This window comes from Passer montanus, unplaced genomic scaffold (assembly GCF_014805655.1).
Source record: "Passer montanus isolate IOZ18808 unplaced genomic scaffold, ASM1480565v1 scaffold29, whole genome shotgun sequence".
Taxonomy (NCBI): domain Eukaryota; kingdom Metazoa; phylum Chordata; class Aves; order Passeriformes; family Passeridae; genus Passer; species Passer montanus.
This window is the reverse complement of record NW_024367596.1, coordinates 3,775,210-3,795,732: the sequence shown is the minus strand read 5'-3', so window position 1 is coordinate 3,795,732 and position 20,523 is coordinate 3,775,210. Positions and strand designations below refer to the sequence as shown.

The 20,523-nt window shown below is 46.6% G+C and overlaps 1 protein-coding gene and 1 non-coding gene across 2 annotated transcripts; both read right to left on the bottom strand.

The window, feature by feature from the left end:
• Positions 1–59: 59 nt before the first annotated feature.
• MYNN (myoneurin) lies at positions 60–11,877 on the bottom strand. The gene is made up of 8 exons (XM_039713556.1): positions 11,561–11,877; positions 10,857–11,152; positions 8,214–9,019; positions 6,498–6,657; positions 5,733–5,911; positions 5,451–5,534; positions 4,922–5,008; positions 60–3,779 (listed from the first exon to the last, which is right to left on the bottom strand). Exons 2-8 carry the CDS (start codon positions 11,120–11,122, stop codon positions 3,511–3,513), a joined length of 1,851 nt encoding a protein of 616 aa, XP_039569490.1. The 5' UTR covers positions 11,123–11,152; positions 11,561–11,877; the 3' UTR covers positions 60–3,510.
• Positions 11,812–11,884, bottom strand: TRNAV-AAC. The gene has a single exon. It is a non-coding gene; the product is annotated as a tRNA-Val (tRNA).
• Positions 11,885–20,523: the final 8,639 nt, after the last annotated feature.

Sequence of the window (20,523 nt, the reverse complement as noted above, 5' to 3'; positions counted from 1 at the left end):
GACTGGTTCCCTCCTGCTTTTGGTGCTACCCCTTGCAGTTATAAACAGGAGACACAAGGTGAGGGAAAATTATAAAACAAGTTTATTAAAGTCTAACATAAAACACTTCAGGCTAAATATGTACAACTCCCTCCCTTCCCAGGGGATTATAAAATTGAGAGTTGAGGTATATACAAATAAAAGAGGAAAAATTGTATATACATGGCAGATACTTTAAAAATAATTTAACCAAAAAAATCAGTTACTAGTCCTTATCTGAACTTAGTTCTGCAAGGCTTATTGAGCCTCTCTGGGATCACAGCCCTGAAATCCTTCATGTGGGACTTGTGTGTACTTGAAAATTGTTTTGTAGCATGTGATTTCAGAAAGGTTGTCATGCTTTGTGCCTACTTGGGGCACTAATTTAGAAGTAAATGTGATACAAGGAGCTATTTATTCTCACCTAAGTACTTCCAAACAGTCAATTCAGAAATTTAGAGATGCAGATAAGCTATTCAGGAAAACTTGCACCAACTTCAGTGCAAAATTGACTGAAACAGCAGTAACAAAACATGTCATATTCTTTGTATTACTCTTCACAGAATTACTGAAATTACTTCTTTTCTTTTACAAGGACACATGCCTAAGATTCCATGCTCTCCCATATTAATCCCTTACAGAAATTACCAATACTGTTATAAGCCTTGTACTTCAAAATGAACCCAGAACCCTTAAGCCCAGAACTTACATGTGCAGCTGATTTCCATGCATCTATTGGCAAAGGGTACAGGTGTAGGTTCAGACCTACAGCCTGAACACACCTACAAATATATATATATATATTTTTATATATTTATTTATTTAAAATCTATATTCTAGTAAATGAATACAGTTGGTAGAGATCATACCTCAGCAGCTGAGATATCTTCACGAAAGATGAGACTAAAAATCAAGATTTTCAGATGGGGACTCAAGAGTGCAGGTCACTAAATTATTGCTCCAAGACAAAACTACAAGCCTGTGTATTCTATTAAGAAAGGTTAAAATTGTTGTCTTGTAAAAAATAATGAATATCTTCTTGTCTATAAAGAAAATTAAATGACTAATAAAGCAACTGTTACTGTTATAAGTATCTAAACAAATCCTGTATAAATCTAAGCACTGTATTTTTTAAAAAAGTCTGAAATCTAAGAATACAGTAATAAGCTATAATTTTAGAAATATAAAACCAGTCCAAACAAACACTGTTATGGAATGCATTTTCTATGTAGGAATGTAGTTATTGTTTAGGTTTCTCTCCAGAGCTAATCTCTCTCCTGGTCATTTATCCTGGATGTTTATCCTGAGCTGCTTTTCCTCAGGTACCAGCAGCATATCATTAATTTGTCTTCCAAAGCTGTTTAAATATGCAAGTTATCAGTTGTACAGCATTTTCTTTCTCAGTATTCATGACTAAACCTACGTCTATCCCAAGATTTCTGCTCTACTTTCAGAGAGAGACAGCAAAGAGGAAGCTTAGTACAAGCTACACACAGTCAAGATCCTGATTTTGTGGTTCTTCAGTCTTAAAAGGCTGAGGAATCCCTCAGGGGCTACACCAACAACTGAAGCTGAAAGAGACAAGAGGGGAGACAAAGGGAAACGCCAAAAATAAAATACCAGAGAACTTCATCCTTTGTCTTTTGCCAGCATTATGAACATCAGCTGCTCATAAGCACTGTGGGACAGACAAGCAGGGAAATTAAAGGCCCTGCAATAACTATCTCCTGTGGGGACAGCGTGAGAGATTCCTGCATTAGGGATGTTCCTGTTGGACATGGCTGTACTCCTGCTGGCCATGGTAGGCTTCATCAGCAAATCTACTATATATTAAAGCATAAAATGTGACCAAGCAGCAGGTTATAGATATGCCCCACACTAAAATGATCAATACAAAACAGCAGAAGGTCTATTACTTTACAAATACAAACATGGAGGAAGAGAAAAAAAAATGACAGTCACACTCAGGAGTCAAGGGACAATTTTCAGACTCTTTAAATGAAATCCTTCAAGAAATTTTTCACAAGTCTGTTTAATTAAGGTGCAGATTAATTATTACTCCATGTAGAACGGAATCAGTTCAGAGGTATCTTCTACGCTCTTCTATTTATCAGCGTCTGGACACAAGGCATCGGTGGAAATAAATGCTAGCACCAAGTAAATAACCAACAAAGGACAGCTTTAAATGCATTGTTGGTACAGTATCATGACTGTTTCATTACTGTTTGAAGATTACATAAATAATGCTTACAACTGTTAATGGCACAAACTGGAAAAACTGAGTAGAAAAGTACTTCTAACGTCACCTAGCTTTTTACGACCTTACCAAGACATTAAAATGTTGCTTTTTAAATATGTCTGTTGCTAGTATCAAAGCCTGTCTTTACCTGGGCCTTGCTAGGTACTAGTTTTGTGCAGTTACTGTGGACAAGTGACATGAGAGGTAAAGCAATACCAAAAATTCAATTAAAACAAATCAGTAAAACTCTAACAAAACCTTTCCTGAAAGAATATCAATCTGCTCTGTTGTATTATTCTTTAATACCTCCTCATGTAGTGTTCACTTATTATTTTCACAGTGAAGGGCCGGATTTATCTCCTCTTTTGTACCTCCCGTCTAGCACAAGAAGCAGCACTACAGCAAAAAAAAAAGGATTATCAAGCTCTGATTCATGCCTCACTAATTAACTCACTGCATCTTTTCGCCTCATCTACAACATGCATGTCCCAGTTCTCCTTTTGTTGCTATTTGTGCCAAACCCATGTGTTTTAAGGATGTGAAAAATAAATCTGGGACAAGATACAACAATGTTGGATTCACTTCTAGCAAACAAACAAAGGCAATTTGTTGGAAAGAAGACCCAGGAGTATCTATGTCATTAGGACCCTCCCACTCGCCACACTTCAGACAAAAATTAACCCTCCTTTATTTTTCTTGTCAGGAAAATACACCCAAACCTTTCCCTCTGGGGTCAGGCTCCACCTGAAGATGGCACTTCTGGCAGCCAGCAGCAAATCTAGGCAAACACCTCAGCAGAGCACTGACCTGCCTTCACCATGGATCATTCTAGCCCCTTGGAGTGCAGGCTTACACATCCAAATTATGATCTCTCCCTACGCCTCTGGGTTAATCTTCCTAAACTATCAACTATGGCTTAAAGTATCTGTTCTTAAATGACACTGTGACACATCAAATCAGCAGGAACATGGGAAGAGAACTCCAACGTACATTAACATATGTAACAGAGAATTCTTAAGGCAGGTGTGTTGCCAGAATTATCTCCTGGAAATCAGTGTTAATCACAAATAGAAACCTGATTGTAGATTAGCACAATCCAGCACTGCACAATGGAAATGCCTTACAGGTGTCTTTACACAGAGAAAAACAAAGAACACGTCCAATTCAGAAAGCACAACTGGTTGTTTGTGTTCATCTTACCAAACATTTCCAAGTTCACTACCAAACTACCTGGATGGCTCTGCACTGCTCTGTCAGTACAACTGCTGCAGGAAAATGAACTGAGGTTCTGAATATCCTGTCACAGCAGATCTCAGTAATGTTTCTGATGAAGGGGACTGGCTCCCTGTCACGGGGAGCAGCATCTGATGGTCTTCAGTCCCAATGGGGAGAGGAAGTGCCAAAGACATCTCAGAGGGTTTCACATCTATGGACTCTGATAAAGGACTTTTCTGGCTCTGAATGGATTCTTGTTCATTGAAAGAATTATCAAGTGCAGTTGAATCAGGAGAAGTTTCAGGTCCTGCAGAAAAAAAAAACCCAACAAAAAAAACAAGAAAGAAATGTTCAAAAGCTCATGCACAGATTCTGTGAATTCCCTTTCCAATGACTGTCAGAGACAACACCTGGTGTGTCACAGGCTGCCTGGGCAGCTGGATATTGGTGTTTCCATGTGCTGCAAAGCCAGGCCAGCTGTAAGTACAGTGTAAACACTGGGAATCACATCTGCTGCTGCTTGTAGCGTGACAACTGGAAGGATGATGGATTCCAACCTGATCTCTACTTGGCATGATACAGAAGATAAAAAACCCTTAACATCACAGTGAACAAAGTATCTTTGGAAAAAATGTAATCATGGAAGTTTCCTTGAGATTTTGCAGAAAATCTCAGAACCAGAGCCACATGCAAGCATTCTCCTTTAACTGAAACAGCAGTGTACAATGTAACATTTGTCTCTAAACTTCTTTGGAAGACAACATTTCTTAACTCCATTCCAGCTGGATACATTACATATTTTATCCAGTCACTTGAAAAATTACCTTCTATTCCTAAACTGAAACCCTTTTAGTGGGTTCCGTGATGCCTTCCTGCTGGAATGCAGCCAGCCACTGCTCCTGGATGGCTCTGTGACTAAGCCACATCAGCTATCTGACCCTTCCTCTACCAAAGCATGTTCCAAAGTCTGTTACTCCAGTGCTGAGGCACTCCTGGCTGCCTGCTGTCTCTCCACGAGACCTGGCCTGCCTTGGCAGCTCTCCCAGATCACCCCTCCAGCTCTGCAGGCTCTCTCCACACTCAGGGCTGCCCTGCCCTCAGCACTGGCTTCCTGCTGCACTGGGGCTTTCCTAAATTCCACACTGTCTCTGCACATGCATCATTTTCTCACCCTCTCTCTCCCATTCCAGATGTACACAGACACCATTTATTCCCTCTCCCATATGGCACAGGCAAGGCATTTATGGTCAATACACAAGGATGGACAGAGGACAAGGAATATGGAGCAGAGCTGAACAAAGCTGGATACAGATGTTTTTTTGCCCTAAAAACAGCTACTATCCAAAATTCCTTTGTTTCTAATTTTAGCCCTGGATGAGCAAAAATTCAGCATGGAAGGCAAGTGAGCCTAATGTGGTTTCTTAACTTTTCTTTGCACAACAAACTCACCTGTGTGAACTTTTGTTTTGTGCTTCTTAAGATTTTTTATATCTGTGTAGGAATTTCCACACATTTCACAGATAAATGGTCTTTCACCTGAAAAACATTGGTTTGGCAGTGAGAACAATCTTGATGTTGCAAAAAATACAGTTAGAGACACACGATAACAGATTTCAATGTTCTATTTTGAAATACAACTTTGTAAGTCTTATTTTGTCTGTGTCTCTATTAGAACAAAATTATTTCTAGAATATTTTAAAATATTCAGTTTAAACAGTTTAAAACAAAGCAAGAGGACCCAAACATTTTAAGTAAAGCCTGGATCATACATCAGCACCTACGCTGTGGCACAGATACTACTCTGAAGGCAATTAAAATAATTAATTAATATTTTCTTTACATTATGTTAACCCAAAGATACATAAATTAAGGAACTGTTCTACTTTCAAGTACAGACCAATACAGCGTATTTTTAAGGCAAAAGTGTAAAAGTGGATTATAATTTATGGTGCAGGAAGCAGCTTGTCTGAAAACTGACCTGTATGGGACCGAAAATGTTTATTGAGCTCTCCAGAGGAAATAAAACTCTTTTCACAAATGCCACAGATATATGGCTTCTCTCCTAAAGGAAACACATGTTGTTATTTCAACACATAAACCAGAATACACATCAAGAACAAATCGAAACGAAACAGAGATAATGCCCGATGAGAAAAAGTGCTCCCAAAACCGGAATCAGAGGCAAAACAACGTGAGGAAGGAGCTGGATGGCAATCCCCAGGTGGATTGCTGGTGGGTGCCCCTCTCCACGCGCCCGTACCTGTGTGTTTGCGGGAGTGGGTGATGAGCGAGCTGGACACGGCGAAGGCTTTGCCGCAGCTGTCGCACACGTACGGCTTCTCGCCCGTGTGCCGCCGCACGTGGTACGTCAGCGTGCTGGCCTGGGCGAAGCGCTGCCCGCAGCGGTCGCACACGTACGGCTTCTCCCCGCTGTGCTTCCTGCAACGACACGGCCCTGGGCAGCACCCACCCGGCCTCAGGGAGGGCTCTGCCCCTGCTGCCCCTGCCAGCGCTCCCGGGCACAGCAGACAGGTGACGGCTGAGTGCAGCAGGTCCTGCAGCAAACTCACGGCACATCCGTGGCTGCCACGGCAGCTGAACTGAACCACAGGCCCCGCTCAGGTGACAGGCACCACGGGAACTCGGCATGCTTTGCACTTTAGGGTACTGAAATATCAGATGATGGTTCCTCACATGGGAATATCATTCCTGTGCCTGCCAAAATCCCCATGCAGACGGCAGTGAGAACTTCTCTCACTTCCCACTAGAGAACACTCTCCTCTCTGGTGCTACAAGTAGTTTAAAAGAAGGACACCAGAATCAGGCTGTACATTCATGCAGCACAAATCTCCTCCTTAATGAGCAAGCACACCCATACAATTATTCTGTTACGCATTGTGAGAGAAGTCCCAAGAGAGGAGAAGCAGAAATCACGTTCATTTGTAACTCTTACTCACACTGGAGTAAATGTTTCTGTTTAAATAAACCCAAGGATAAGCACTTGCAGGATCTCACTTGCGCCTACCTGGCATGGATCTTCAGGTTGCTCGAGGTTGCAAACTGCAGGTTGCAGACATCACATTTGTAAGGCTTCTCCTCTCCATGGTGCATCCTGCTGTGGAACACCAGCTGGCACTTCTGGGCAAAGCCTTTGTCACACAGTTCACACTTGTATGGCTTCTCCCCTGGTGAAAAACAACACCCTGTGCTCTCTGTATTTACATAAGAAAGCTTTGCAATTCATGACCTGACCAAAGCTCAGGTGTCTGTTCTAATACTTCTTACATATTACATCTTGGAAAATCCTGTCATCAGTCCACTGAAGTGGAACGTGCTAGAACACAGAGGATAACTGGACTATTTTTTAACACATTATGCTTGGGTAAAAAAAAAAGTAAGAATGTTTTTAATAGTGCCAGCTTCTCCACATTATTTTAAGAATGCTGCCACTTCAGTTTCAGACTCTTTGCTGGTTATGTCTGTTCATAATTCTGAATATTTAAAATGAACAAATCATCTGTTTTATCTGGCTTGTCCAACGGCAACAGGTCTTCAATATACAGTCTACTGCTCCCTAATTTCTCATTAATGTCTGCTGCAGAATGTTACAGGCACTTCTCTATTTATGTCCTCTTAGTGGTGAATTGTCTTCTGTAAGGGCTTGTGCAACTTTGCCATCCTAGAAAGTATAAAAATGCCTTTCTCTGCCACTCTGTGCAGTGCACCGTCAAATCTCATGAGTAAATAGGGTACATAAAGACTTCAAAAGTAAAAGACATCTAGCATGCCATTGAGCAACCAAGACCATGGAATTCTCTCCCCACTCTTGCAAAAGTTCCCAGGACAATACCCTCAGAGGTACAAAGTACAGCCAGCACTCCTACCAGCACTGTCCCTGAATCCTGCAATCAAGCTCCACCTCGTGTGTGAATCTTTGCTTAGACCCTGTCTGACAGAATTTGAAAGTCTCTCCCTAGGTCACAGGAAGAGCAAGGTGTTCTCCTGCAGCTGTTCCTCAACATCTCCTACATTTCCACAGCTTCCTGGAAAAACTGTGATGTCTGCTCAGGGCTTCCCAACATACAGAACATATGGAAAGACAAGCACATCTTCCCAGGCTCCAGCAATTAGTTGTTCATCATCTTTTTAAATCAGACATGCTGGATTAAAATGTTTAAGTGCTCCCAAGTTATTTCTCTTGGAGCTTGATATGACAAAAGCTCCTGGTAATGTTACTGAATGCAGAGATTATGCGCATCTATGAAATAAAAATGTGCATCTATGAAATAAAATCCCAAATGTTGTAGTAATTCAGCCAACCTCCTACCTTTTTTGAAGACCCTATGGGACAAGTTGTAAGACTGAATTTTTTTCCCCACTCCTGTTCTCAAACTTATATTAAGTTTTGAAGTTTAAAAAAAAGCAACAGAAATTCTTATATCAAGTATAGCTCGCTTTTCATGCTCTACTGACAGTAGTTTTTTGTGACTCTACCACTCGACAGAGCTAAAGGACAGCCAGCTCTCCTAAGTCTTTCTAGAAATCAAGATGTTCAGACTAATACTACTGAAACTATTATTTAGTACTGAAAAATGCTGAAACATTTCATGTTATTTGGGTCTACCCCTGCATGCATGACAAAATTTCAAGAGGATGAAGTCAGAATGTTTCTAGTCCTGCACTCCCAGGCTGTGTGTGACCCCAGGCCTCCACAGCCCATGAGACACGACGAGTGGCTTACCTGTGTGAGTTCTTACATGTGTTTTCAACTGATTGCACTGGGTGAAGGCCTTCCCACAGAGCTGGCACACGTAGGGCTTCACCCCTTTGTGTATCCTCATGTGCCGACGGAGGCTGCTGGCTTCGGAGAACACCTTCCCACAGGTGTTGCACACCGGCTTGGCTTTGGAGAACTTCTGGTCCAGCTCCTCCCCCGAGCTCTCCAGCTGGTAAGTGCTCTTGTCACTGGCTATGTTGGACATGCAGTGCTCCTTCAGGGCACAGCTCTGCTGAGGCTTTCCCCGTTTCTGTTTGGCTGCCATGGTCTGGGCCAGGATATCCTGAGCTGCCAGCGTTTCGCTCTCCACCACCGCTGCCAGCTGCAGCTCTGTGTTGTCACTGCCCTGGGCAGCCTGCTCTGTTATGTGGGTGGCCAGCTTATTTGCATCCAAAAACATCTCAAAGGATGTGTTCTCAGCCACCTCGTTCTGATAGTGTAGGGATTTATTCTCCGTGCTTTTGGGGGGGCTGAAATTCTTCTTTCGTTTTTTGGGTTGAGGAGATTTCTTTTCTAAAGCTGCTTTCTTTGCCTGTGGTGGGACCAGCTCTGCAGCAGCAGCATCTTCCTTCTCCTCCCGATTGTTGTAATCTCGGAGAGTCAGGAGGCAGGTCTGCTGGTTCATTTCAACATTCCCAGTGATACTGGATGTCTCCGTGGAAGAGGGATTAGCAATAAAAGCAAAGTCCTCCATCTTGATCTTGCATTTAGTGACCACTTCTTCCACTTTGAGATAGTCGGCAGCCTGGTGAATCTCTTTAACATTCCAGCTGCAAGGAAACAAAACTTGGGTGAAACATTCTGGACAAAGTAAACATTTGTTCTGCACCAACTGTATCACAAACAGACACAGAGCTGCAGAAGAGTTATACTGTCAGAAAATGTAACTTTAGGAACACACAGCAACATTTAATTTCCTGGTGCTGAAGTGCCACAAGGCTCTAAAATGTCAGTTATTCCTGAACTGCAGGTCCCTGTCTAGTGGGGTCTGCAGACCCTCAGACTGGGGATTTTATTTTAGTTACATGCCTCTTGTAGAATTTGAAGTTAAAAGTCAACTTGTAAGGTGGTGAGGCCAGACATGAACTTGTTGGTCCAAACAGCTCTGAAATAACAGCACAAAGGGATAAAACACTGGAAAATAAAATACATAAAACACCATTTCATAATGGCCAAGGTCTCAGGTAATTCACTGGCAGTGCATTTACCTCAGCACTTCCATGGCAGGTATTAATCTTGTTTTATAAAACGATTTGCAAACAACCTTAATTCCATATCAGCTGCACACAGAAACCAGTAATACCAAGGAAGTCCTCATTTAAACACTACATCCTATTTTTCAGTTCCTGCCACACATGCCTTGATGGTTTAGGAAAACATTATCTGGAAAAGGTGGCAACACATACCATGAATGCATTTATGGATTTACAGCACTTTAAGAGAGATTTGTGGTAAACAACCTCATTCTAACAATAAACAACTTTCCACAATTATTCCCCATATGAGTACAACTGTTTCAGTATCTTGTACTGTGTGAGAGCTGGGTTCAAGGTACCCTCCTGGTGTCACTCATGCACCCACCACCTCTGAGCACAACAGACTTTGCAGGCAGCTCCATCAGCCCCTGAAGGGTCACAGCACAACATGGCAGGTGTCACCTACAGCCAACAGCTCTCTCTGGGCAAGAATGGCATTTTCATCTTCCTTGGTACTTTCACCTTCCTCCTCCTTCAGAGACCCAGCTGCTCAGAAAATCCAGAAACTCTCCTGCTGCAGTCCCAGATGGACATCAAGAAACCTGCACAGTTCTGCTCATATGTAACTGGCACAACTTCAGCTCTGCTGCTGTTAATGCCTGTAGCTAATTAAAAACCACCCTGCACCTGTATACTTAAATTATTGAGTGTGAGCTTCCACACTTCAGAAACAAAAAGTTTTTAAGCCTGCATTTGACATCAGACATTGAGAAAGAAGTAAAAATCCTGGACTTGGTACTTCTACATAGCCACACCTCCCTCATGAGAGAGAAATCTCTTTTGCTGAGAAAAAGGCACTGCAAAGAAAAAAGCATCCTCACTGTATGTGAAGCAGCACAACAGGCACAAAATCAACGCAGTAATGAGGGGAAACACTTTTTCTGTGACTCCTTTTGGGCAATGCAATATAAAATTTTAAGTAACAGATCATGCAATTTTTAACAAATGTTACTCCTAAAACCATGCCTATCCTCATCCATCCCTCAGAGTTAGGACTCTACCACATTCACAGTTCCTGTGTGTTTGGGAAAAAAGGACTAATGTAATTCACCCCCAGACACACATTTGTCCTTCCCTCTCCTGGTAATCATGCAGGATGTTTAATCTCCCCCAAAGCAGACACAAACAGCAGGAGACTGGAACTATCAGTCAGTGAAATATCAGACAACACACCTTTATTTTGGCACTGACATGTCAGGGGGTATTTTAAAGCACACAGACAGACAAACTTCAAGTTTTTAATATCCACCACATCCACTGCTATTTGTTTCTCCAGATCTTATTACCAAAAAAATCCAGCTGTGCCTTACCACAAATTTTATTTCCCTATTCCCCTTTAACAGCATGTTACCTGTCAAGGTTTAAGTTTCCTGTGTAAATAAATTCCAGGAGCTTTTGGAATCCATCAGCTTTCACTTGAGTCTGATCCAAGACAACGTTGTTGTCAGATGCGTCTCTGTAAAAGGCCCCGAAATACTCGCTGAAGGAGGCGAGCACGTTCCTGTGCGCTTTGAACTGGAATTCCCCGATGACCACGGTGCAGTCGCAGAGGAATCCGGCCTCTCGCTGCTTGTTCAGCCTCTCCAGCAGGTGCTCACAGTGATGGGAATACTGCATCTTGAGAACGCGCTGCAGACACTTTCTGATCTGCGAAAGCAAAAGGGGAAAAAAAATCAATTTATACGCAAGATTTCACCTTTTTTAGCCCTTAAGAGAGTCAGAGTCCGGACCTGCCCGTGCTCACTCGGGACAGCCCGGCAGCAGCTGTGAGATGGTGGCTGCTGCTCGAGCCGGGGCGCTGCGGTTCCAGCGGCGGAGCGCGGGCAGAGCCCGTGTGCTCCCGGGATTAGCCCGGCTAAACGCGCTCCTCGCCACACCGTGTCACACCCGGGCCCCGGGCAGCGGCCCAGCGCTCACTCCGCGGGGCGGCTGCTCCCGGGCAGCGCACCGGGGGTGCGGAGCGGTGCCCGCTCGGTGCCTGCAGGGTCCCGGGCCCGGCCTTTGGGCGAGCGGGGCGCGGGACCGCAACCCCGCGGCGCCGCGGCCGCCGCGCACCTGCGGAGCGGAGAGAGGGCTGCGGGCTGCGCTCAGGCCGCCATGTCCCGCTGACGCCGCCGCCGCTTCCGGGACGCGAGTTCCGGCCTCCGCGCCGGGGGCGGCTGGCGAAATTGCGGAATAAAACGGGTTTAATATTCCTGCCAGGCCGCGCCGCTGCTTTAAATAAAATAACGCTGGCTCGGAGCTTGAGAAGCCGAGAGCTGTGCTGCAGTCTTGGCAGAGAAGAAAAGAAAAGCCACCCTGGCTGGTGTTTCCGCCCGGTTTCGAACCGGGGACCTTTCGCGTGTTAGGCGAACGTGATAACCACTACACTACGGAAACGCCGCTGGTGTGGGGGCTTCCAGTTATACTTCTAACGGTACTGTACCCGCCCGTCCCCTCCGCGGCCTCCGCCACCCGCCTGCCCCGCACCGCCCCCGGAGCCCCGCGCTCAGCCGGACCTGCACCCCACGGGCCCCGCCAAACGCCCCCGGGGCCCGCAGCCTCCCCCGGCCTCCTGCCGCCCCGCAGCGCCGGCGGGTCACCCCCGTGCGGGTCTCCCCAGGGGCGCCAGGCGCGCTCCGCGCACACCAGGAGCGGCAGCACAGGTGGGAAGCAGACATTTCAAGGAGAAGGGAATGTTTGGCACTGCTGGCAGGGCAGGGCCCTGATGAACCAGCGGAGAGGGGAGCTGGGACCTCGGCACGGAGTGTGTGACACCCGGCAGGGGCTGCCCCGCGGGCCTCTCGCCAGAGCTGGGTCTGGAGAACGGGGACGTGACTAATCCTCCTGGGTTTTCTAGTGCACCAGTAACTGAAGTAACTGAAGTAACCGGGCGGAAGCTACAGAATGGAATGTGGTTTTGCCACTTTTTGCATAGGTTAACACGAGCCAAACTCCAGCTGGTGGAAAGATACATCCTACAGCCTTTCCGAGGAGGTGAAGTTGCCTGGATTGTGAACAGGTCAAACGCACTCCCAGCACTTCTTTCAAAACAAAACACATAATTGTAGTGTACACATTTCCAATGTCCTTTACCTGGGACATCCCCAATATACCTTGACCAAAGATGTTGGTGAGAGGCCGGAGATGCTGGTGTTGCCATGGAGACTGGGGTGAAAAAGTGCTTGCCCAATACCACTGCATTTTGTCTGATTCCTGTACTTATCCAGAAAAGCTGGGATTGTCATGTCCTGGGGGAATGGGAGGCTGTGGGGAAGCAATGGCAGAGCTCTCCCCTGGGCAGGCTGCCGTGCCAGCTCGTGTGCCAGCCCAGCTGTGCCCCCACTCTGTGTCCAGGTCTCAGCACAGGCTGTGTGACAGACTCCAGTACAGTGTCACCCACGGTGACAATCAGTGACACCAGTCCCTGAAGGCTGCTGCTTTCCCCCTGGTATCTTCCAGTTTTTGGACAGCTGTGACCTCTCAGATCATGGGTCCCGAAAGTGGCACTTCACAAGTCACAGGAGCTCAGGAGCTGCTTGTACAAAGCATTAAAGAAAAATGATGTTACGTGTGCCTCAGGCTTAAGGAAGGGATGAGTAAGAATCCCAGCTATGTGGAAAAAACTTTCCACCTTTCATGACATGATGGCTCAGAATCAAGGGTTCAGTTGTCCTGAAAGCCTCTTCCACCCTCCTGATTTTGGCACAGAGCTGCCAGGGATCGGCAACCTCTGCTCCAAATCTATCATGAATGAATCATCCTCATGTTGGCATAAGGACTTCCACTCCAGTCCTTTCTTGTGTCTTCTGGTCGCCTCTCCTCTGGAATTAAGCTGAATACATGGGCCCAGATGTTGAGGTGAACGTCAGAGTTTCTCCTAGGAAGATTTCAGTTTGGACTTCAGAAGGATTGGATTTCAGTTTGGATTTCAGAAGGCTCCTCACTTCCCTTGGTGATGTCCAGCCCATGGAAATTACTGTGACAGAGTACAGGGAGGCTGAGCCTAATGCAGTGCACAGAAAATGTTTTTAAAATAGAAGTATTTTTCTAACAGATTTTCCTTAACACTTCCTGCAAAAGAATCCAAGATTACAGCTACCTGGGAGCAAGCAGGGAGAAGCCTGTGTCTGTAGCACACCAGTAAAAATCATAATATCTAGCACAATTTATTCCTTCTTAGTCAGTGAATACATCTTTCTGAATAGATATAAAATACTTTTTTTTTTAAGAGGCTCTTTACCAGCCCAATCCTGCACAGCATATGTACAATTAAAGCTGGGAAAACCAAGAGCTCTACATTATTGTTTCACACTCCCTTGCATTTGCAAAACTCCTTGCTTTTTTTCCATGGAAATCTCAGGGTGGGAAAGCAGACACACAAAAGCCTGTCTGAAGAAGAGGAGGCAGCAGAAGGGTTTGAGGTGAATGCTCCAGGGAGCACCGCAGGGAGCATCCGCCCTGCACAAAGGGAGCTCAGAGAGGTGAATAAAAACCATCAGCCAACACAGCATGGGAGGGGGAGGAGGGGGCGCTGGGGTGGGCACAGCGCTGCTTGGGGGGAATGGAGCGAGAGGGCCGGCCGGGTTCCTCACTCCGGGATGCTCGTGTGGCACGGGGAGGACACAACCGCGGGCTCGGGCCCCCAAATTCAGCTCAGGAGCACCGGGCAGCAGTCTGCAGATCCTGATGCCAGACCCCAGATCCTGCTGCAAGCCCCGGGCCCGGCTGGCCGGTCCTGTCCCCGGTCCTGTCCCGGACCCGGCCCGCGTCCCCCGGACCCGGCCCGCGGCGGGGAATGCGCGCTCCCCGCCGGGCGCGCTCCCGCGAGCACGCGGCGCGTTCCAAACTCCCGCCACGCGCCGCGCCCCGCCCCCTAACCCCATCGCAGCCAATGGCAGCGGAGGGGGGCGCCCCTCTAACCAATGGGGACGCGGAGGGCGTGGCCGCGGGGTTTAAGAGGCCGAGCGCGGCGCTTTACGGCCCGTGCCGGGGTGGACAGGCCCTGTGGCAAACTAACCCTAATGGCGGCCGCGCCCCTCACGCACGCCCGCTGTTTTACTCGCTGACTTTCAGCGGGCAAAGGAAGCGGCTTAGGGGAAGGGGGGTGGGGGAAAAGAGTTCCGGCCCCAAAAAAAGCCAGCGAGGGGGATCCACACCCCGGCCCGCCCCGGGGTCCCGTCCCTTCCCCGCGGCAGGGGACGCTCCCGCCCTCGCCCCTCGTGGAGGCCGCGGTCGGCGGGCTCAGCGCCGCTGCCGCCGCGAAGAGCTCGTCTCTGTCAGCCTGGGCGGCGGCCGGGAGCGGGGGGCCGGCGCGCCCAGCCTGGGCGGCCGGGGGGCCCCACCGCCGCCCCCGAGCCGTGGGGTGCGCGGTCGGCGCCGCCCCGACAGCCCCAAGGCCCGCATGGCCCGGGGGGCCCGGCCCCGCCGGGAGCCCCCCGAGCGTCGGTGCCCGCCGAGGTTTGCGCTCGGAGTGCGGGCGGTGGGAGGGATGCGCCCACCCGGATCTGAGCCAGGAGAGAACTGCGGTGGTGCAAGCTCAGGAGCGCTGAATTTCAGTCATCGAGCTCAACAAGTGTTGGGTTTTACTCATCGATTTCGGCGGCAAGGAGATGAGTTTGTGAAAACGTGAAAGACAGAGCGCGGGGAGCTGGGGACAAATACTTCGCTGCAGTGTGGAGCGAGGATTGTGAGGGGAATGAGGCGCTGCGGCTTGTCCACCCTTAGCAATTCCTGTCCCTGCGCTCAGGCTTTGGCACTGCCGGGAAGAAACATTCCGCAATGTGTGCCAGGGACACAGCACAGAACCTGCCCGCTTTGTGCCAGGGGCACAGCACCGAACCTGCCCGCTTTGTGCCAGGGGCACAGCACAGAACCTGCCCGCTTTGTGCCAGGAGCACAGCACCAAACTTGCCTTTTTAGTGCCAGGGGCACAGCACCAAACTTGCCTTTCTAGTGCCAGGGACACAGCACCAAACTTGCCTGCAGGTGCTGAGCCCCAGCACTGTCTGCTGATGGAGGAATGCCCAGGGCCCATCCTGTGCCACCACCATCGCAGGAACTGGCTGCTCAGTTACCTCTGCTGTTAGTTTTGACCGTAGCTAAACGTTTTTGGTATTTCTGGCATCAGGCACTTGCAGAAGGTTCACCAGACCTGCGGGCACACGCGTGGGACGCAGACACAGCCCTACAAACTGGGCTTGGGCATCACCAGTGCTCATCCACCGATGCTCCGTTAATATCCTGAGCGTTTGACCAGTGCCATCTTGTGGCCTCCTGGCTTTTTCTTTGCACAGAGGATGGAAGTGAACTTGGGTACTTATTTTTTAAATTCTTTTTGAAAGAAACCTTCTGCGGCCAGAATAAACAGAAAGAAGAGAGGCCGACCCCACACACTTGAAGATATGTAGGGCCTTTCTGGTACTGGAATCTGAATTTGCTTAATAAATCTGATCCAGCTAAAACTAGTGTTGGCTCTGCTGATGGTAATGTTCTTTCTTAGTTCAAACAATTTTGTTTTCACTGTTTTATCTTGTTTCCAAGCAATAGCTTTCACTTAGCATCAAATACTTCATTTCAGACTCTCAACTAAACATGCAGAGCCAAGATATTTAGTGTGCTTAGGACATGGGTTTTCAAACGAAACTCTACTTACAATTGTCTCTCTGAAAAAAAAGTCTTATCTTCTAATTATACCTGGTTTAGTGGCATTTTAAATTATTTTTTAGCTGCCCCTTCTGAAAGGGGTTGCAAGCTGAAACTGCCAAATTTCTGTAGTCATTAAAAAAGTACGTGCTCTGCAGATCCACGCGTCGGAGAGAAAATACTAAGAAACTCAGAACATGGTATACTTTTTGTTTCCATTTATTTATGGTAGCAAGGAGAACTGCAACGTGACATTGTTGCAGAGAGGAGCTGTAGTTACAGCTTGTTACTGCTTCTGAGCAGCCCGCCCAGCTGCCCCACCTGCCCCAGTGAAACTGGCCAAAAATCCGCGCTAATGCGGCATTTCAGCAATGCAAACAGAAGCTCGCAGCTCTTTCACTCCTGACGCGTTTTAAACAATTTGCAAGTGTATCAAAGGAATTGTATTCAATGTCTCTCCTCAGCGTAGATAGGAAAAAAACTCGCCTGGCAGCTAGCAGTGATTTCCTGCCCCAGCAGCAGCTCCACCTTCTATCATCTGGCATTAAGTCAATTTTTTTCCCCCAGGATGCCAGTGCTCATCTTAGTATCTCTGGACTTGTTACATTTCAGAATATTTTTAAACCCTGTTTATGTTTGGGAGAAGAGGCGCTCATGCTCAGAAGAGTTCTGAAAGGGCATTTTTGAGGCTCGCATTCCGTCGGTTTGGGGTTGCACATCCTGGGTGATTTGTGGAGTGCCCAGGAATCAGCACCGAGTGGCCAGGAGGTCCTATAGCAGATGTTTGGGCTGAGCTTAGGACAGCAGGCTCAGGAGCGTTTGAGTGGGCATTGTGGCCGTTCCAGGTCAGCCACAGGACATTTGCTGCCAGGCTGGGTGCAGGGACAGCGGGGACCAGCCCTGTGTGTCCTCCCAGCAGGATGAATGGCCTGGCTGCACTCCTGTGTGCCTGGGGCTGCCTTCCTTCTGCATGGCCATCTCCTGGTGTGCTGTTTCTGAGCACCCCAGAGCTCTCTGTCCCTGGGGGAAAACTGATCCTCTTCTGTGCAGAGCCTAGGAAAACAAAATCAGCCGAGCATGGTTGAAATCCTTTAGGGGATCCCATAGAAGTGTGGGATACAGGAGGGGTAGCATCACAGTGCTGTGCAAAGAGCTCTGAGGGCGTTTTGGGAGCTGACAGACCCGGGGCTCCCCAGGGACGAGCACTCCTCCCCCATTAGCTCATTTCCAAGGCTCTTTTCTCAGGATGAGCTCTGGCCCTGGCTGGTTCCAGCTCTGGGGCTGTGAAAGGCGAGGTCCTGAGCTGTGCTCACTCCTGCCTCTGCCCTGACCTCTGCTTTCAGCCACCTCTCAATGCCTTGCCCACTCCCTGTGCATGAAAGCAGCAGGATTTTATCTTACACTGCTTTCATGAATCTGTTCCCAGTGCAGGTTTTATCTTTCTTGTATTAGTCTAAAAACAGTCATGGTTGTTTGGGCTGGATGCGATGTGTCAGTGCACAACAAACAAACCAAGGAAGATTTAAATATGTGTAAGAGGGTTGTAAAGATGGACAGGTATAGATTCACAAGTTGCTGTGACTGTGCAAATTTAAAGCACACGTTGCCATGCATTTGAAATAACCAACAGAAAAGCTGGAGTTTTTTCACTCACTGAGAATTCTGCTAAACAATTCCCAAAGTCGTTGGCAGAGGTGATGGCACACACAGTTTGTGAGAACAGCACGAGCAGAGTTAATGTTGTACTGAGATACTGAGTCCAACAAAACAGTTCAAGTTGACCTTGCTTATGAGGCAACAAAAAGTGTCTTAAGGAAAGATAATAATAATTATCAAAGAGTAAAGAATGGTTTAATTCAAAGGCTGTTTAACCTCCGACAGGTCTGGCAAACATTAATAGAACCCTACACTAATTCTGTTTTTAGACTGCCTCAACAAGGGGTACCTTCAAAATGTGCTTGGATGTGGTATCTAAGGATATTTATCAGGAGAAGGAATGGAAGAAGCATATGTCTCAATTATTTATACATAAGTGATTTAATGGTAAAGTGAAGACATTAAATCTTCAAAGTGAAGCAATCAAATCTTTGTAGATACTAAAAACCATGGACTAAGGATTGTGTAAGGATATAACAACTTTTTGTGCCTTCTTTGCCCAGTTCTCTGCATTCAGCTCTACATACCCTAGCTGGGAAGTTATTTTATCCAACAGAAGTTTGGAAAAACCAACCCCAGGAATGCTGAACCTCTGGCAGGAGGGTCTGGGAGAGCCACTCAGGCTCCCGGTGCTGTGCTGGTGACTCTGCCCTGCCCGGGGTCGGGTCAGGTCCATTTTCCAGGCTCAGCTCTGCGTTTCACGGCTGTGCTCAGGCACCCGGGGCACGGCTTTCGCCTCCTGCATTTGCAGTTTCCAGGCTGCAGAGGCATGCTCATAACTTGGGCCAATGGTATTTTTAAATTAAGCTTTTTTAGTTAATTTTAAAAAATTTGTGTGTACTCAGTTCTAGCTGCAGTGCTGGGTGAAGCCCCCCAAACCCTCAGATCCGTACTCAATGAAGCTGTCAAAGTTTGGGTTCGTGTTCACTTCCCAGCTGGATCAGACCTGAAAATGAAAGGGCTTAGGAGTAAAAAAGACTTTTTTTCTACCTCTCTTCTCTCACTTGAGTTTTGTATTCCAAAGATTTCGGTCGGAAGAGCTGATCCTCTGTGGCTGCTGAAGCCTTTGCCCCGCACGCCTTATCTGTGCTGTTATCTCCTGCTGCTGATCCTGTTTTTCCAACGGTAGATGGCAACAGCCATTCGTTTGTGAAACACTGGAGTGGAGCTCACACAGTCCAATGGGCAAAGAGGGGAATTTAAGTGAAACTATGTGCAAATAGTTGGTTGTTTTGGGGGGTTTTTTGTGGTTCCCGCCCCCCTCCCCCTTTTAATACAAACTGCTATTAAATGGAAATGTTTGCAAATTAAATAAATTCTGATTATGGAATCAAATTCAAATGAAAAAATTAAAAAATGTTATTTAAGCCTCACGGGAAGGCACTGAAATGAATTGTCATCCCTATGTAAAAAGTATTTTAAAACGCATTTTTTCAATGTATATTCTATAAGCTGAAGTGATTAAAAATGTTGTTTAACACTAGATTTTTATTCCCTTTCAAGTTTGCTCAAAACACTACTAATTTGCCGTTTATGTTTAGTTGATAAAATAATTAAAACATATCTTTGCACAAATGAAAGAATTTTATTTCCTGTCTATCCTGTTCAGGATTCACCTTGGCAAAGTATTTTGACAATTTGACCCCATTGAAAACAGTGTCAGAGATCAGCATTTGGAGGTATCAAATTTTACTTTTGCCTCTAAAAATACATTGTATGATTTGAAACTAGATGTGCAAACATCAGGCTTTCCAGTGCACAGCAAAGTGTTGTAGGATAAATTGCTTTCCATATTTCTCATTTATTTAAATAAATTTACTGCTTGCTTTTGTGGAATATACACTTTGTTTCCCAAAAGCGAACGTGGGAGTTGTGTGAGTGAGGAAGGTAATCATCCAAAACAAAGTTACAACCAAGTCACAGGACTTTTGGGAATTTTACAGCTGCAAACCGAAGTTCTCGTGCATTATCACAGCGTTCTGCTTTGCCACGATAACGAGTTTAAAGGCTGGCATTTCTCTGGTTTTATTGAAAAGATAATCAGACTTCTGTGCATTAATGATGGGATATTGGCAGCTCTGATAATTTCATAGGAAACATTTTAGCGTGGCAATTAGTATTTTAATAAGGTTTATTCCTATTACTGTACTTGGCACTATCTGAATTGTACAGTTGGGCGCTTCACTGAGCTCCGTGGGGGACAAAGCAAGGGAGGAGGGATGAAAATGGACTGAAGTGAAGTGGTCAGGGGGTTTGGTCCCAGCACTGCTACTGACTCCAGATGTTCCCTTCCGAGCAGGGCGGTGGGAAGGACCCCGGCGCCCTTTGGAGGCTGAGGATGGGAAATGCTGAGCAGAGCTCTCCCCTGCCCGGGCCATCCAGCCCTATTGTTTCCGGAGAGCCCGGCCATAAAACTGTCCTCTAGCTCGCAAAATTCCAGCATCAGCAACATTTACCAAATCACCGCGCTTCAACTTTTTCCTCGCCGGTTCTGAGCCTCCTAAAGAGCAGAATTCCATCACTTCTTTCATCACTCTAATATTCCTTTAAACAACTGTATCATGGGATCTATTGTACTTAGCTGTAGTATGTCTACCGTACAGCCCATGTTTTTCATCACAGGAAGCAGCTTGAACTGCTTATAACACATGGAGTAGATATTTGTCTTGTTTTAGAACAGCTTTATATCGTTCAGCTGGCTTTACAGCCTCTTCTGTGTCTGAAGATAAGTACGTTCA